Source organism: Onychomys torridus, chromosome 13 (assembly GCF_903995425.1).
Source record: "Onychomys torridus chromosome 13, mOncTor1.1, whole genome shotgun sequence".
NCBI classification, from domain to species: domain Eukaryota; kingdom Metazoa; phylum Chordata; class Mammalia; order Rodentia; family Cricetidae; genus Onychomys; species Onychomys torridus.
The window spans coordinates 59,761,262-59,778,519 of NC_050455.1; the positions used below are offsets into that span (position 1 = coordinate 59,761,262).

Sequence of the window (17,258 nt, forward strand, 5' to 3'; positions counted from 1 at the left end):
GACTCATTGAATAATGTTAAATAATTTGATTACTCAAGTAACACTATAGTATCTTTCCTTTGTGATTTGATAACAAAAGGTAACAATCTCCCTAAACATTAATTTCATTCATATTCCACTTGATGGTGCAGTGTATGTGGTAAAGTGAAGAATGCTCTTAAAAATTATGGCAATAGGTACCATATAAAAACCATCCCAAAAGAGACTAAAGATGTCACATCAACAGAATTTTCTAAAGTTGTTTTCATTGTACTAAAGATTTTCTTCCGTGAGTAAGAGGGGACAGACTATTATTTGTCTTCCATAAATAAGACTGTTATATAGTATGCAAAGGCATCATTAAAAATTATGTCTCAAAATGTGGATATAAACCTTTATAGCAGAAACACACAATTTGTGAAGTATTTCTGTAAGTAAAGTAGTAAAATAGATAAAAATAGATGGATTAATATTTGACAACTCTTTTGGTGCTGTATTGCAACTGTCATTGAGATGTGATATGCTCCATACTACATTCTGTTCAACGTATTTTAAGTTTTGAAATAACAATTAAAACAAAACAATATGCCTAATTTTATTTCAAGAAAACTACTGAATGTTATTAACACTTTCTGCATTTATGTTGTGTGTGTGTATGTTTACATGTCTGTGGTGTGTGTGTGTGTGTGTGTGTGTGTGTGTGTGTATGTGTGTATGTGTATGTATGTGTGTGTGTGTGAGTGAAATGGAGGTCAGATGCCTATTTGAGACTTTTTTTGGGGGGGTTGTCAACACAGGGTTTCTCTGTGTAGCTTTTCCCCTTTCCTGGAACTCACTTGGTAGCCTAGGGTGGCCTCTAACTCACAGAGATCCTCCTGGCTCTGCCTCCCGAGTGCTGGGATTAAAGGTGTGTGCCACCCCTGCGTGGCATGAGACTTATTCTTGATCACTGCTCCAGTTTTCTTTTGAGACTGTATCTCTAAATGAGCCGGAGTCCTAACTAGATTGTTTCTCAATCTAGGTGTTTGGAGGATTTTGCCAATCAGTTACGATCACAGGGATAGAAGAAAAGCATATATAAAGGAAATGTTAGAACTAGGAAACCTGATCCATAATATATGGCCTCCTAATCATAATAACTAGGACAGTGAATTGTCCATAATTCGTAAGAGCCAATTCATACCCACCTACTCACTTCTTAATATGACAATTTCCCTATAATTCTTCAGAATGAACTTTCATTCATATATTTGACCTTATAGGTTATAAAAAAACATTTATTACTAAAGTGAACTGTAAAATATGAGTTCAATGATTTCTCAATAGAAATTATGTGACATAAGCACCACTTCTTAGGGATCCAATTTTTGAATTTGCTCCTCAGGAGTACTTGAAAGATTTTACAATTATCTCTAGGAAAGTGACTGCATATATAAAACATAAAAAAGTTACCAGAATAATTATTGAGATAATCTGAAACCAAAGAAAGCTCACGATACCTGAAATATTGAAATTAATGTTGACTCAGTTCTCTACCTACACCTGATATGGAAGTCTGGTGCCATTCATGAGGATGTGACAGAATTTATTTCTATAATGCATATGTTATCTTTGAGTAATTATTATAGGTTTCCACTAATGAATAATGTTTATAAAATTAACAATTGTGACATTTCAGTCATTACACAACATCCCTAATAGGCCAATTATAGTGTAGATAGTGTGTTAGTGGAAGAAATACAAAGTTAAATAAACAGAATTAAAAGGAAATCAGAAGAACTTGCTAAATGCTTTTCTAACAGTTCAGTAAGTGATATACAAAGGACATTTCCTCTTGCAGTCTAAAGTGAGTGTTAATGAAGTCTTGCAAGTTTGCGAAATGTACAACAATATAAGCAACTGCTACAAAGAGCTGCTAAGGAATGTGTTTGATATTTGTAGAAACCAAAGAAACCTGAAGCATGGAGGGTTAGATAGAAAATTAAAATGAGTTAGCTAGTAAGAATGTTAGTATTTCTTCAATGGAAATTTCTCCCAGAAAATTAATGGAATTAGACATGATTACATAATTATTTTCTAAAAATGACTATACATATGCATATTCATATACACATATGCATTGCAAAACTGTAAGTAAAATATTCACATACCATTGTTCATAGCAGCAATATTTACATTGATTACAATTGACCAAGAGTAGAAATAACCCATGTGTCAATCAATGGATGAAAGTGTAAAAACAATGTGACAAAATCAACAGACTATCCTTCTACCTTAAGAGAGAAAAGACTTTTGAACACGCAAACATGAATTTAGTGAATATTAAGTTAAATTATACAGCCACCAAGGAATAGATTTCATTCCATTTATATGAATTGGAATACTCAAATTCAAAGAGCCACAAAGTAGAATATTAATTGCCAGGGAGGTAAGAAATAAATGAGTTATTGTTTAATTGCTTTAGCACTCAGCTTGTTAAGTAGGCAACATGGAGATGGACGATGGTGATATTTGTATAAGAAAGTCATTATCCTCAACACAGCCAAGCCACATAGTGAAGAACAGTTATGGTGAGTTTTATACTATGTCTATGTTTGCACAATTGAGATTGGTGAGGAAGACGGCTCAGTTAAAATAACTACATTTGTTGCCAAGCCTGATTACATGAGTTTCATATCCAGAACCTGTGTGGTGGAAGGAAAATACCAACTCTCACAAGCTGTCCTCTGACCAGCACAGGTATGCCATGGCATGAGTGTGCGCATGCACACACACACACACACACACACACACACACACACACACACACACATCCTTAGTATAACCAAAATGGGAATGGAAGGAGGTGAAGGAGACTAAAAGTGATAGAGAGACCCAGATAATGCTCTACATTAAGCAAGCCAAGAAGGTGTTGAATGGTGTTTCCTGGCAAGGATGTGGCACATAAACTGTGTCCTAATTTCATTTGGATTGCTATTTTTAATGGATTGCTTCATTAAACTTAAGGTAACATTGGGGAAGGAGCACAGAGAACAGAGACAAACAAAAGGCTTTAACACTTGTCTGAGCGAATGTGATGGAGGATTTTAGTTTAAGCAATGCAGGGCAGATCTGTTGAGATGAAGGGAAACACATGGTTTTAAATTGTGTTAAATTTGAATGTCTGTAAGTCAAGTGTGTGGAGGGAGCAGGGAAGCAATTATACATGTAAGGCTGGTTTGCGGTGAAAGATCATACTTAGAAACACATTTATACATATACAAATATAAACACACACATGCACAAGCAAACATACACAGAAGGAAGCCAGTAGGATATTGATGGTATTTCAAAAAGTGTTTAAATATATATGTATAACATATGTGAAAAACTAATAAAAATGCAACCAGGATCATTTTATTACTGTGTTCAAAATCTGACCCTGAAAATTTCCACCCCACACTGTAATATCAGAAAATTTCAGGTCATTTGTGGTCTTTGCCTCTGCCATCTTTTGAAAAAATCACTCCCCTTTAATCAAGTCATCCCAACTTTCTGATTCACGCTGATACTTGGCTGTACTTAAACACAACAGATACATATTAATATCCCATAAAGTCATATGTATGAAATCTCATTTTGAAGAATAAAAGGGAACTTTCTATTTCTGTTTTATATTCAGAAGTAAGTAAGTGAGGCTGAGTTTGCTGTTCTGGATTATGGACCATTTCCTGGCCCAGTTATTATGATGAGGAGGCTATATATTATTGATCAGAGTGTCTGGTTCTAACACTGCCATGAAAGATGCCTCCCTTCTGGCCTTGTGATCTTAACTGATTGATAAAAAGCCCATTACATATCTCAATGCAGAAAAGCAGCATGTATTTACACTTCCCTTTTAATAATGATGAAAAATCCTTGAGGTATGCACACAGAGTAACACTTTTTAATGCAATAAAGAATAAAGAGGAGCCCCAACAGCACGAAAGGCCAGCTGAGTACTCAGGACCATGGTGTGCTTACAGCTGTGAAGAACACATTTGTCCGGGTACTAACTTAACCAGGAGAGCCAGCCTTCCACAAATTATTGCTCTTTTACTTTTTCCTGTAGGATTTATTACATTTTATGCTAACAATTTAATGTAATTATTCCATTGCTTTTTATCTCATTCCCCTTTATAAATTCTCAAACTCATGCTTCTAGAACAGTTCCTGGCACATAATGTGCCAACATATGGGTATTGAGTCTGTATTTTCTGTAGTGTTAAACACAACTGTCATTATATATAAAATTACCACAATTTTCTATAACTGTCTCCACAAGATAAGAATTTTAAAGGAGAAAGAGAATAATGTAGAAATGAAATCAGATGAAAATACAGTTATTGATGCTGTTTTTTCCCTTCCTAGTAATCAGAAAGATTTGTCTCTCCTGGCACTTTTTTAATGAAAATGATCTGCTGTATATAGCACTGCCAAGTAGGGTCAAGAAGTTGGTACTTTGGAAAAATACTCATTTGTTCTCCATTTAGTATACTGCACTTTGGGGTTCATTTTTGGTAGAATTTGTTACAGTCCTTGATAGGCTATAGTTTAATACAGCAAATTCCAAAAGGCAATCGATTTAGCCACGTTATGACTTCTGCATGATTAATACATTCCAAGGTGTTCATGCCCACTTGGCAGGACTTTGTTCCACAGAGAGACATTGTCTCCTTAGGCCACTTCCACCATAAATCTTGTTTCTCTACCTTTGAACTCTACCGTATAGATTTCTTAATAATTAATTCCTATCATTTTCTTAGCTTTGATGCTTTAATAGCTTTTAAAAGTTACATGCCACAAAATGCACTGTTACCCGCTATGCCATATTTGGGAAACACTACATTCCTTTAGCTGCCATCCCATCAACAAACAGAAAAATTGCCCTCTTCTTAAAATATACTCATGTTGATCCATCATAGTCAGGATCAGTTTCTAATCTCTGTGGGTATTCCAAATGAGGAACACAATCACATATCTAAAGATACAAATTAAGCAGGGTGGTGGTGACGCATGCCTTTAATCCCAGCACTCGGGAGGCAGAAGCAGGTGAATCTCTATGAGTTCAAGGCCAGCCTGGGCTAAAGAGTGAGTTCCAGGACAGGTTCAAAGCACACAGAGAAACCCTGTCTCAAAAAACAAAAACAAAATAGAAAAGAAAAGAAAGAAAGAAAGGATACAAATTAAACACCTGTAAGTGAGAGAAAAATAGGCATTTATCTTTATGGAATGGGCTACCTCACTCATAATGATTGTTGGAAAGTAGAAATATTGAGAGAACTACTATCATATTTATGGAATATCAGTGTATAATGCATAAAATGTTAAATGAGATGGTGTTCATGAAAATAGTAAGTATAGCACACACATAATTTGTATTAGTAAAATTTAGGTATTATTGTAAGAAGGAGCCTAAGAAAAACCTACATGGTTTCTAACACTAAGAAAAAAAATGAATAAAGATTTGTAAGAATAACATTCCTTTTAAACAACTACATGTGTGAGAAGGCCCCAGTCTTTATCAAATAGTATGCTAAATACATTAAATGTTCTACTAAAAGGGTATACAAATTTGTGATTTGGAGATATACCGCTGTATCTTTAAAATTCTAAATCAAGATACTTTTCAAACAACAAGCAGCTGTGTCTTAACTTTTGGCATATATTTTCAAAGAAACAAAAAGCTCATGATGCATCATGTAAGTTTATGATTTGGTATTGGGCTACATTTTAGGCAACATGAAGTGTGCGAGCTATGAATCAACATATCTATTTCCAGGGCTTTGTTTTTAATTCAGAACAGGAGAGAAAAGTGATGCAGTCCTATGTTTTAGAAAAGTGTAACAAACAAAAGAATGTTTACATCAAGCTGTAACTAATACTTTCTGAAAATAACAGTAGATATGAAGAGGCAATCTGTGTCCTGTTTACAGTCCACATGCTTTCCCAGCTGTATTGATGCAGTCACTTGTCCATCTCCTGTGTAACATGGAATGGGTAAGACACCGAGAAGTTCAAGACAAAGCATGATCCTTGGTATTAGTCTAGGGAGAGGAGTTTGACCTAGAGACTATGCACCTAAAAGTGTGCAGAAGATGGACAAGTTGATTCAAAAAATGTACTCCCTAAACCTTGTGGGCAGACAGTGCATGAACTCCAGAAGCTTGAGACATCTGTAGCTGAGGAAATGCAGCTGGAGAGGAAGTTGAGTACAAGATTAGATAGTTGATCATCAGACTGGAAATGATGAGCACAAATGAAGATGAGTTTGAACAATAAAATAATGATAACATCGTGTCTTGTTATGAGCAATCAGTTTGGCAACACTGCAATGTCTAGAGAGCATTGGAAGACCAAGCAGTGTCAAAGGAAGAGGTGTGAAGTTGCTTTCAGGTGACAAATGACAACAGGCTAAAAGGAAATGGGGTGGTATGAATGTAACTGACGGGATGGAGAAGGCAAGAATGCAGGTCATGGCTATTGAAAGGATATTGAAAAAAGCAAAATGGAGGTGAAGATGAGAGCAACAGGCTGGGGCTTTATGTTTGGGGAGTGGTTCCTAGATGTAGTCTCAAGGCAGAGAATACAATGACCAGTTTTTGTTTATTTTTGAAACAGAAAATACAACTGGTATTAAAAAATGAAACAAAGCAAAACAAAAACAAGCAAACAAACAAAAAATCAGTAACAGTAATATGGTCAACTCACAGCTAATTTAAGCTGCACTATTCTATCTTGATGTCTCAAAAGACAGAAACTATAGTAAGTTCTCTTGACTACCATTGTCTTTCTATTGTGAACTATGCAATGAATGATCTGGTCACCCATTCAACTTTTATCCTATCAGCAGAGTCAACTTCACTTAACTAATATTACAGGGAAATAAAACATTGCATGGCCTATGAAAAATACTGGTCATGGTCCCAGTAACATTCAGTGAAACACCTTGTGACTAAGGTGCTGACATGATTTTATGTTTTGTCCTCAAAAAGTAAGAAAAATGCCTGTCTTTTATTGTCTGTTACACTGATTTAATTATGTATTCCTATGCTGGATATCACTGTATTGATTTTTGATCAGATTTTATAGCAAATGTTAATTATATTTTTGTAACTTTCTTAGAATTATTTTACATTTATTCTTCCATATAAAGTTGACTGTGACTGGAATTGTATTAATCATTGATTTACATAGTGCTCACATAGTCATCCATGAATGAATATTTTCTCTCTCTCTTTGCATATACATATGTATGTATATATATATATATATATATATATATATATATGTGTGTGTGTGTGTGTGTGTGTGTGTATATACACATATATGTATATTCTGTTTTCTCATCGCATTTTATATTTTTATAAAAATGTAATATTTTTCTTTAAACACATACATCCGTATCTTGTTAAATTTAGCTGTAAAGATCATATTTTAGTTTAAGTATTGTTTCCTTCTTTTTAATGATTAATATAATTAGGTAATGATATCATTGCTACTTAAGGGGAAATCACCTTTTGTATTTACATATAAGATACCTACTGGTTTATAAAATTTTCTAACTATTTCAAATTGTTTTAATGTATTTTCTTGAAATTTCCAAATATTCAATCATTGTTTTTCTAAAAATAGTAATACTTTTAGAAGTGGAAATGGTATGGTTTTTTTAAAAAATTGTTTCAATTTTTCTATTGAAATCTTTACATTTTAATACTTGAAATAGTTGTAACCTCTGCCAACCTCTTTTGATTTTAAAGACATAATTTAGCCTAACACTTGCTCTTAGTTTCTTACCAAAACAATACACATTATAGGCTGCTTATCCTCCTATTAACATGAATTTTTAAAATAATCAATGACTGTTTTACAATTTTTCTCTTTAATATTAAATATTATTATATAAGTAACACACACAGAGACAAGATGTGTGGGATCTTAACAAATTTAGAAATATGTCCCCATTTGTATCAGAGGTGACTATCCTTGCTTTCTTTATGCAAACAGGACTTTATCATCATGAACAAACAAATGCATCGTAAGAAACAGTAGTAATATTTTGTTATCTCAAATGAACTATAGGCAAAGGCTGGGGTCTAATATGTTAAAACCAATAACAACAGCACATGTCAAGTACTCAGTTGCTTTTATAGTCAATCTCTAGTGTGACTTTGAGATACATTCAATTGTTATAACTTCCTTATATGACTAGACTTAAATTTTGGAGAGGTTAAATTACTCTTTCATGATTATACAATAATTGAAGCAGGGCTCAAAATTAATGAATAGGAATCCATACTCCTTCTCTCTCTCTCTCTGACTCTCTCTCTGTCTCTCTCTCTCTCTGACTCTCTCTCTCTCTCTCTCACTTTCTCTCTCTGTGTGTGTGTGTGTGTGTGTATTACATAGTAATTGATCATTTCATCAAAGCAATTCATAAGGACAACAAACATTCTATGAACAAATTAAAGCTTGCTATGGCTAGGAACAGGACTCATGTACTTGGGAATTTGGACATTTTCCAACTCTAAATAATCTCTGTTTTCCTTTATGGACTGTTGCTCTGTGATTCTGAATAGCCACTTGGCCAAGAACTGAAGCAGACTTTCAATTTCAAAAAAAAATTAGTTTTGGCTTTCCTTACTCCAATCCTTGTACAAAATGAACTCTACTTGAATTATAGTAAGAGTCTCCGATCTTAAATTGTACTATAACAGCAGCTGAGGCCTGATTTTCTAAACATACCTGTCAAGAATCAACTTACTATCATAAATTACTCCTACCAAAAATCCATGGAAAAATTCCATTTCTTGACATATTACTTGCATATTTCCTCTCACATCAAGTACCACATGGAAATAGAAGTAATTTCCAAGGGGAAAATATGCTTTTGCTATCAATGCAAACCCCACTCCTTACCCTAACTTAGAATTATTTACTTAGATGCATTTATGTTGTAATGACACATGCTTTAACTTTTATAAACTAAACTAATACTAAGCAAATACATCTTTGGCATTTGTCAAAATGAAAATCAATCTATAAGCATCATTAAGTATCCCTACTACAGAAAAGCAAACATTAAACTGTTTGCCTCTTTGTCAAGTCATAAAAATTTCTTTTGAGAGTCAACCTACATTTTACTTGGAGCAATATATTCTTTGCAAGTATGTTTTCTATTTAAAAACTTATTGGGTATCATTTTGGTATGGATTATTAGTTTAGTAACACCATTCAGACATGTTTAGTATGAACTCAAAACTTAAAATCCAATTCTTAATAGCCATGTAGTAAACAGTTTTTCATGACTTGAAAGATAAAAAATGTGATTCTAATTTTTTTAAATTTTTTTTCTTTATTATTATGCGTTTTAAATTTTATACATCAGCCATGGGTTCCCCTGTCCTCCCCCTTCCCGTGCCCACCCCCACCTACCCCCAACCACTCCCCTCCATTCCCATGTCCTCCAGGATCAAGGCACCCCTGGGGATTCATTTAAACCTGGTGGATTCAGTACAGGCAGGTCCTGTCACCTCCTTCCAGGCTGAGCAAAGTGTCCCTGTGTAAGCCCAAGGTTTCAAACAGCCAGCTCATGCACTAAGGATAGATCCTGGTCCCACAGACTGGGTGCCTCCCAAACAGATCAAGCTATTCAATTGTTTCACTTATCCAGAGGGCCTGATCCAGCTGGGGGCTCCACAGCCTTTGGTTCATAATTCATGTGCTTCCATTCATTTGGCTATTTGTCCCTGTGCTTTTTGCAATCTTGGATTCAACAATTCATGCTCTTGTAGACCCTCCTCTTTCTCGACCTGGGCTCCTGGCTGAGGATCTCTGCATGCACTTTTGTGCATATTTCAATTATGTTGGGAAAATACTCTTTATAATTTCCTATAGTTTTTTTTTTTTTTTGTTTTGTTTTTGTTTTGTTTTTTTTTTAGTTTTGAGACATGCATTAAATTCTATGAATATATTGCCATGTATATAAACAATTTAAGATTATGAAAAAAAACAGAAAGTAGAACTGAACATAAAAATTTAAATAGTACCACCATAATAATTAGATAAAAACAGATGTTAGAAAAGTCTAAAGGACAAAAAATCCCATTTCGCCTATATGTCAGAACCGAAGAAAGGGATCATGGCTGATGAGAAGAGTGATAAACTCATATGCTATGTGCCATCCTGCACTAAGCTCTGATTCCCAAACATTATTTGTGAAGTAATGGAGGTATTTGATGGAATTTTTAGTATAATCAGGATTTGAAGTAAATTGGTAGTCTTTAAATTATTTAAAAAAGAAAACAATTAAATGCTAAGTTTGAAGAACAGGCTTAACATATATTCATATACATGATTATTTATTCATTATATTGATTATGCAACTATCTAACAAACTTATGTGTAAACAGGATTTAGAGGATATGAATTCAGGGTGTTAGAAAGATAATCTGATAAATTTTGGGAAATGAGACTATTCATTCTGTTCTCTATATTTTGTATCTACAACTCTAAATGACTATGGTACCTGTGTGAGCCTTTGAAAATTTCCCCATTTACATGGACATGTCAAGTGGTCTTGTCTTTCTTGGGCACCCATATTGTTAGGTTTCATGGGTGTAACTTTCCTATTATATACAGAATCTTTCTGCTCCCTCTTTCAGGATATTCCTGAGTCTTAGGTATATGGGTTGTATTGTACATGTATCAACTGTTGACTATGGCTGTGAATCTAAAAGTTGTATCTTCCCTTGGTTGGGGCATTGCTTATTTCAATCCTCATCTTCTGGCATATTCCCTCACTAGTGAATTCTTGCTGCTCTCATATAAGAAGAACCTTATTAACTAAATAGGGTCCATGATTATCTGTCAATTTCCACCTGTTTCTGCCCTTTATAAAGACAGGATAAACAGATTTCTAGGTTTGGTTCCTGAAGGATACCTCCTGAACTTCATAAAACATTTCCTCATTTTGTTATGTAAGGCATGTATACAAGAAGTTTGGATTGAATTCTGGTGATCTTGGTATTTTTTAAGTTGAATATCTGAGGTACAAAAGAAATATTTCAAAATTTACCAGCTACCAGTAATAGCAATGTGATTGTCAGGGAACTTTGAACAAACAGTGAAGTTTGGATTTATAATTACTTTAACAAAATGTCCTAATTTAAAGGACAATCCATGAGGATTCCAGTGGCTCTCAAAGTTACTGTTCATTTTTCACACAGATTAAGCCAATTAGAGAAAGAAAGAGAAGCACCAGAGTCCAAGAAAGGAAGAAGAGGAGGCTAAAAAGTCAGCAAATAGTACTACCTCTGTTTAGTGGACTCAAGGTTCAGAGCCATGGTCATGAACACATCTCTCTGAGGGTCACTAGGACACTTGGGAAGGGAGATGACTACATAGCAGATATTTGCCAGGAACGCTAATATCCCAAGCCTGTACCAGTACAGATTTCTTTCACTGTGGAAAACAATACTTTCCATTTTACATGTTTTTCAAAATGATTGTTTTTCCCTTATCAATAATTTAGGGAAGATCGAAGCATTTCTATGTGGTTATTTCTTAGGAATGATTTCCACCCAAAGCTCCCAACATCAGCTCTGAAAGCTTGCTTAGAAGTCATTTTCATGTGATTTTCTAATTTAAACATTTACATGAATTAGTCAAAATGAGATAAACATTTAAAGAAGGTTTATTTAACTTAAATGTTTATAAAATAATGTATGTGTGCACATGAGAGGATGTATGTGTGTATGCGTGTGTTTGATTGTTTTCTCAGTACTATTGTAGTAACTATAAAGTTGGTCCATTCATTAATGCAATTATTCCCATTTTATATGTGAATGTTGCAGTGAAAAGAAAATCAAAAGGAAATAAGTTCAAATATATTTTAGGACTTAATAAGAATCATCATGAATCAATAAAATAAGAATGCATTTAGAACAACCCTCCTAATTTCTTACAGTGAATGAAGCATTGTTACATAAAGTAAAATTTGCCTTATTTTTTATAGCTAAATTCTCTGAAATTTCTTAGTTTCTGTGATGCTTCAAATGATCTGATATCATATGCTATAACATCACTGTGTCGAGAAGTATCTGCTCCACCAGCATCCTTTTTTATTTATTCTCTGTATTCACATTACTAACCTGTATTGTAAGAAGGGACAAGAATTGTTTCAGCAATTACCATCAAGATGAAATTATAGAAGAATGAAATGTATGCAAAATTGAACCATGTTAAGGTAAATAACCGGTAAAAGAGTAACATTCATGGAGCTAGAGATACCTAAGTGGTTACAAGAACGTTATAATTGTGCAGAGGACTCTGCTTTTGTTCCCACCACTGATATGGAATCACACCTCCTCTGTGACTCTTCTCTCTGGGCATCTGATGCCCTCCAACAGTGACCACAGGCATCAGGCACACACATGCTACACACATATATGCCATATATGTTGGCAAACTCTCAAAGAAAATAAAAATAAATAAACCTTCCAAAAGAGTAACTTCATTTGTATAAATGAGCATAAATTTTTCAGAACCAGTAATGATTGCAGTAATATATTAAATGAATGCTTTTAAAAGAATATTTGAGAGCTTTTCTGTTTAATCATATTTGTCAAAACATCCCTTTCTTAAAATACCTGCTTCTAGTACTCCTTATTTTAATGAGATAGTTTCCAATCAGTGCAACCATTATCTACGCATTGGTAGAGCTATTCATACCAAATTCTTGCTTGCATTCCTCATGATTCAACCTGCTAGAGCTTCTTTATTACATTTCCTAATACTTGCATCAATAGTGAAATAAGGAAAATGTAAGGAGAAATACTACATGAAGAGGAGAGACAAACAGATTGTGGAAAATCTCAATAAGCGTAAGCTTTTGATATGGCTCTCCTCATGAGAACTACATTCAGGTTATTGACCATAACAGAGATGGAAGTGAATTATACATAGAAGACTCAAGTATGAAAAAGAAAACATGTAATGGAGGGAAGGTTGTGTTCCAACCAAGAAGCTGTGATTTTCTTTGCTGGGTCCACTTGGTATTTGATTCACTCAGAGTCAGAGAAAGAGCACATAAGTCAAGTGCAGAGTCCTTTCCATTCTGGATATTTTATAGGACCCCCTGGACCTCTGCTCCATTTATTTTCACTCCTTCCAGTAAGAGATATAGCCTCTAGGTTTGGGCAAATGATCTGATCTCACTTCTTAGAATCGTTTGCCTTGAATCACTGCAGCTGTTCATAAATTTCTACCTCCATCCACAGCTGTGGGGTCAGTGGAGGCTTTGCACTGGGCACTAGGAATGGATTCACAGAAGCAGACCTTGAGTTCTAGCTATTGGTTCTTAGCTGACTTGATCACTTTAGTGAGTGATTTTATGTTGTTATGTTTCTTTGAAGTACAGCTAGTATTATTTACTTCATGGAAATGGATGACAGTATTAAAAAGAAACAGCACAAAAATTTGAACATTATTCCTGATGTAAAATAGAAAAATGGTGTTAATAGCTTATAATTATTGAAATAAAACAGATAGTAGCAATCATAAGCCCAATTTCATTGATCTCTTCACTAGTGGAGCTCCAGTTCTGGGGTTTCAGAACTCCTCTGTGGCAGGAAGACTGTTGACTGATGTGCTCACATACTTGCCCCTTATTTTCTTATAGTCTGGACTATAGTTGTCCTAATCTGAGAGATTTTCTTCCATACAAAGTGATACTCTGTAGCCCTTCCTAGTCTCTCTATAATGCTTTCTTTTTCTTTCTAAAAAACTTTATTATTTTAGCTGGTGGTGGCGCACGCCTTTAATCCCAGCACTCGCGAGGCAGAGGCAGGCAGATCTTTGTGAGTTTGAGGCCAATCTGGTCTACCGAGCGAGATCCAGGAAAGACGCAAAGCTACACAAAGAAACCCTGTCTCAAAAAACAAACATTTTTAACTGATGTGTCTGTGAATAGTTATGTGTCCCTGAATGTATATACCCACTAATGCCAGAGGTATTGCATAAACCTGAGAGGTACAGTTACAGGTGATTGTGAGGATGCCAGTGTGGGTGCTGGGTCATGGATTCTCTGGAAGAGCAGCATACTCTCTTAATGGTTAGCCATTCCTCTATTTCTGCTTTTTAAAAAAGTGTATTATTGTTTATTTATTTTATTTTAAAAAAGACTTTATTGTTTTGCCTGAAAGGAAAAACCTACAGTGTATACATAAATTATTAACAAATATTCTCTGATCTATTAATGACATATGGAACCTTGTAAAAATTGGACTTTGTGTCAATTATATAACCCAAGTCAATATTTTAATATAGTTATTTTTATGCAAACCTCTAGTTTTGGCCAAATCTATGTTAGTGTTAATCAAGTGCATTTTTTATGCCTTTGTGCGATCTTTCAAAAATGAAATTTTAATTGTAAACTCCTTTAAAATTAGCAATATGTTTAGTATAAATGAGTTACTGATTTAAAGGAAATATTAATAGTTAAAGATTCAAAATCTGGTCAAAATTTGGTCTTGTCAGAATTAGAACCAATTTGTGTACAAATTTAATCATGTGTTTCAGTTTTGATTAAAAAAATCAGTGCTGTAATATAATAGTATACCGCCTATGCTAAAGTAAGCCCTGCATTCATTTACTCTTTGCTCCTTACACTGTTATTAATTCCAACTTTATAGGAAATTATAATTAGTTTTCATGTACTGGCTTTATTTGTGTGTGTGTGTGTGTGTGTGTGTGTGTGTGTGTGTGTGTGTGATTTTTGATGAATTGTCTCCATCTGTCGACTAGGCTAGCCTCAAACTAGCCATTCTCTTCCTGTGTTATCCTCTCAAAGGCTGTGATCATACTCAGTCATCAACATGAAACACTTCAGTCTTTTTTTTTCCTCATTCTTCTATCTATTCTCTCATGGCTTATAGGATAGTATGAAAATTCAACCGGATGTACTCCATAATAATCATTTTCTACAATTTAGCTTTTAATGTCTCTGTTACATTTTGAACATTAAAAAAAAGCCTTTTCCCCCACAGCATCTGCTCCTCAGAACAGCACACCATGCTTGTCATAAAACATGTTTTTATAAATCACTCTTTGGATGGATATTTTGCTTGGTAGGTGAAATGACACCCAAAAGCTCATTTGTCTTGATTCTCAGCTGTTTGGCAAGACTGTAGGAGCTTTAGGTCAAAGAGCCTTGCTGGAGGAATTTAGTGGCAAGGGCTGGCCCGGAGTCCTCATCCTATTCACCCTCTGCAGCCTGCCTGTTGTTGCAATGTGACTTGCTCTTCTAAACCTGTTCTCATGCCATCCTTTCTACCAGGGATGACCTCTTAGAACTGGAAGGCAGAACAAGCCCTTCCTCCCTTAAATTGCTTCTTGCTGGCTGTTTGGTCAAGGTAATGAGAAAGGCAACTAATACAATAGCCATAGAACCACAGGACAGTGATCATCACCATTGTGGAAACATTATCTGCTCATTGTTTTATTGATATCACAATTGGTTTCATTAAGCCAAATCTGTACAATTATGAGTAAAAATGACTTCTTCTGCAAAGATAAGATTGAAAATACTGAGGGGAAAGAAAATTAAAAAAAAAAAAAAAGAATGCAAGTATGTTGGTGGAAATATTTCAGTATATTGGTGTAGTGGTATTGTGTCCCCCAATATAATGTGCATCCTAGTAAACTTATCTGGGGTCAGAGAACAGAACAGCCACTAGACAGACATACAGGCCAGAAAATGGTGGCACACACACCTTTAGTCATATCATTTGAAAGGTAGAGATCCATCCAGATCTCTGTGAGTTCAAGGCCACACTGGAAACAGCCAGGCATAGTGACACACACCTTTAATCCCAAGGAGTGATAGCAGGAAGCAGAAAGGTACATAAGCTGTGAGGAGCAGAAACTAGAGCCTTTTTAAGATTTTAGGTTTTTAGCAGCAGTTCAGCTGAGATCCATTTGGATGAGGACACAGAACTTTCTAGTTGGAGAAAACAAGATCAGCTGAGGAATTGGCAAGGTGAGGTTAGCTGTGGCTTGTTCTGTTTTTCTGATCTTTCAGAATTCACCCCAATATGTGGCTCTGGTTATTTCATTTATAAGGCTGTTTAGCAATTCATCTTACATATTGGGAATAATAGACTAATATTGCAAATGGATCAGAAAAGGAAAAAGAAGGAGAGGGGAAGCAGTACAGATTTTTGTCCTTTATTTTTCCTCAGATAATTTCACCTTCAAACTTAAGAACTAGGAATTTATCATTGCACATTATTTACTTAGTAGCCTCTATTTTTTATTCCTTTTACTCAGTTTTCTTAATTTTTCCATTCAGCCATGGTGCTTTTATATTAAGAACATTTCTCATCTGTGATTTCTATGCTCTGCTTGTATTTAATTTATGGTTACACACATTTTATACAAACCCTAATGTCTTAACTCATAATGTATCAAGGTAAGTTTCAATTAAGCAAATTAAGTAAGTTTTCTTTAGCACAACAGATAGTGTCAATATAAATGCTATTAGAAACAAGTCAAAAATACTTATTTGCATTTTGAAGAAGCATTTTTAAATGGTCAGAGGTATGACACATATTGTGATTACTGTCAGAAAGTATAGCAATTCTTGTGAAGAAAGCAATTAAGGTCAGTAGTTAAAAACACTGTAACAGAAAGCTATTCAAATTATACAAAATGCATGAGCACAGTAATGAATGTACAATCAATGCAACTATACTGTTTAGAAACCTTATTAAGACTCTTCACAAATGGTACTTGTTTAGTTGTGCATCTGAAGATAGAGGTAAAACAAACATTCTTAGAAATGGAGTAGATGTGCTTTCCCACAGGACCAATAAGCTGGGGTTACCAAGAACTAGAAAACCAAGGTCTTACCATCTAGGTCATTCTCTGGAGTCTCAGCTGTGTACCAGTTGGAAGGTGGTCCAGTGCCATTGACAGTCATGGCTGATACTTGGAAACTGTACTGACTTCCTTTCTCCAATCCTGTGAAAGAATTTGCACCAGAAACAAAATGTTACTGAACAACAAGAATTTCCAGCTGGGTTTCCAAAGCTTTAGAAGATTTATGATAATAATTGACATGTTTTAAATATTGTGATTGTTTTGGTAATTATTGTTATTTTGATTATAAGAGGAGAAATAGCATAGCACTAATTGAAATTATATTTCATAAATTATAAATTCTTGTGTATTTTCAAGTTTATAAAAATGTATAATTGAAA

At 34.6% G+C, this 17,258-nt stretch overlaps 1 protein-coding gene across 2 annotated transcripts in view; it reads right to left on the bottom strand.

Moving 5' to 3' along the window:
- The window catches only part of Dcc (DCC netrin 1 receptor), a 1,150,309-nt gene that overhangs the window by 174,374 nt on the left and 958,677 nt on the right, over nt 1–17,258 (bottom strand). For both annotated transcript variants that reach the window (XM_036204806.1, XM_036204805.1), the window contains exon 14: nt 16,909–17,019. In XM_036204806.1, the coding sequence (XP_036060699.1) occupies nt 16,909–17,019 (111 nt within the window). The remainder of the gene's footprint in view (nt 1–16,908; nt 17,020–17,258) is intronic.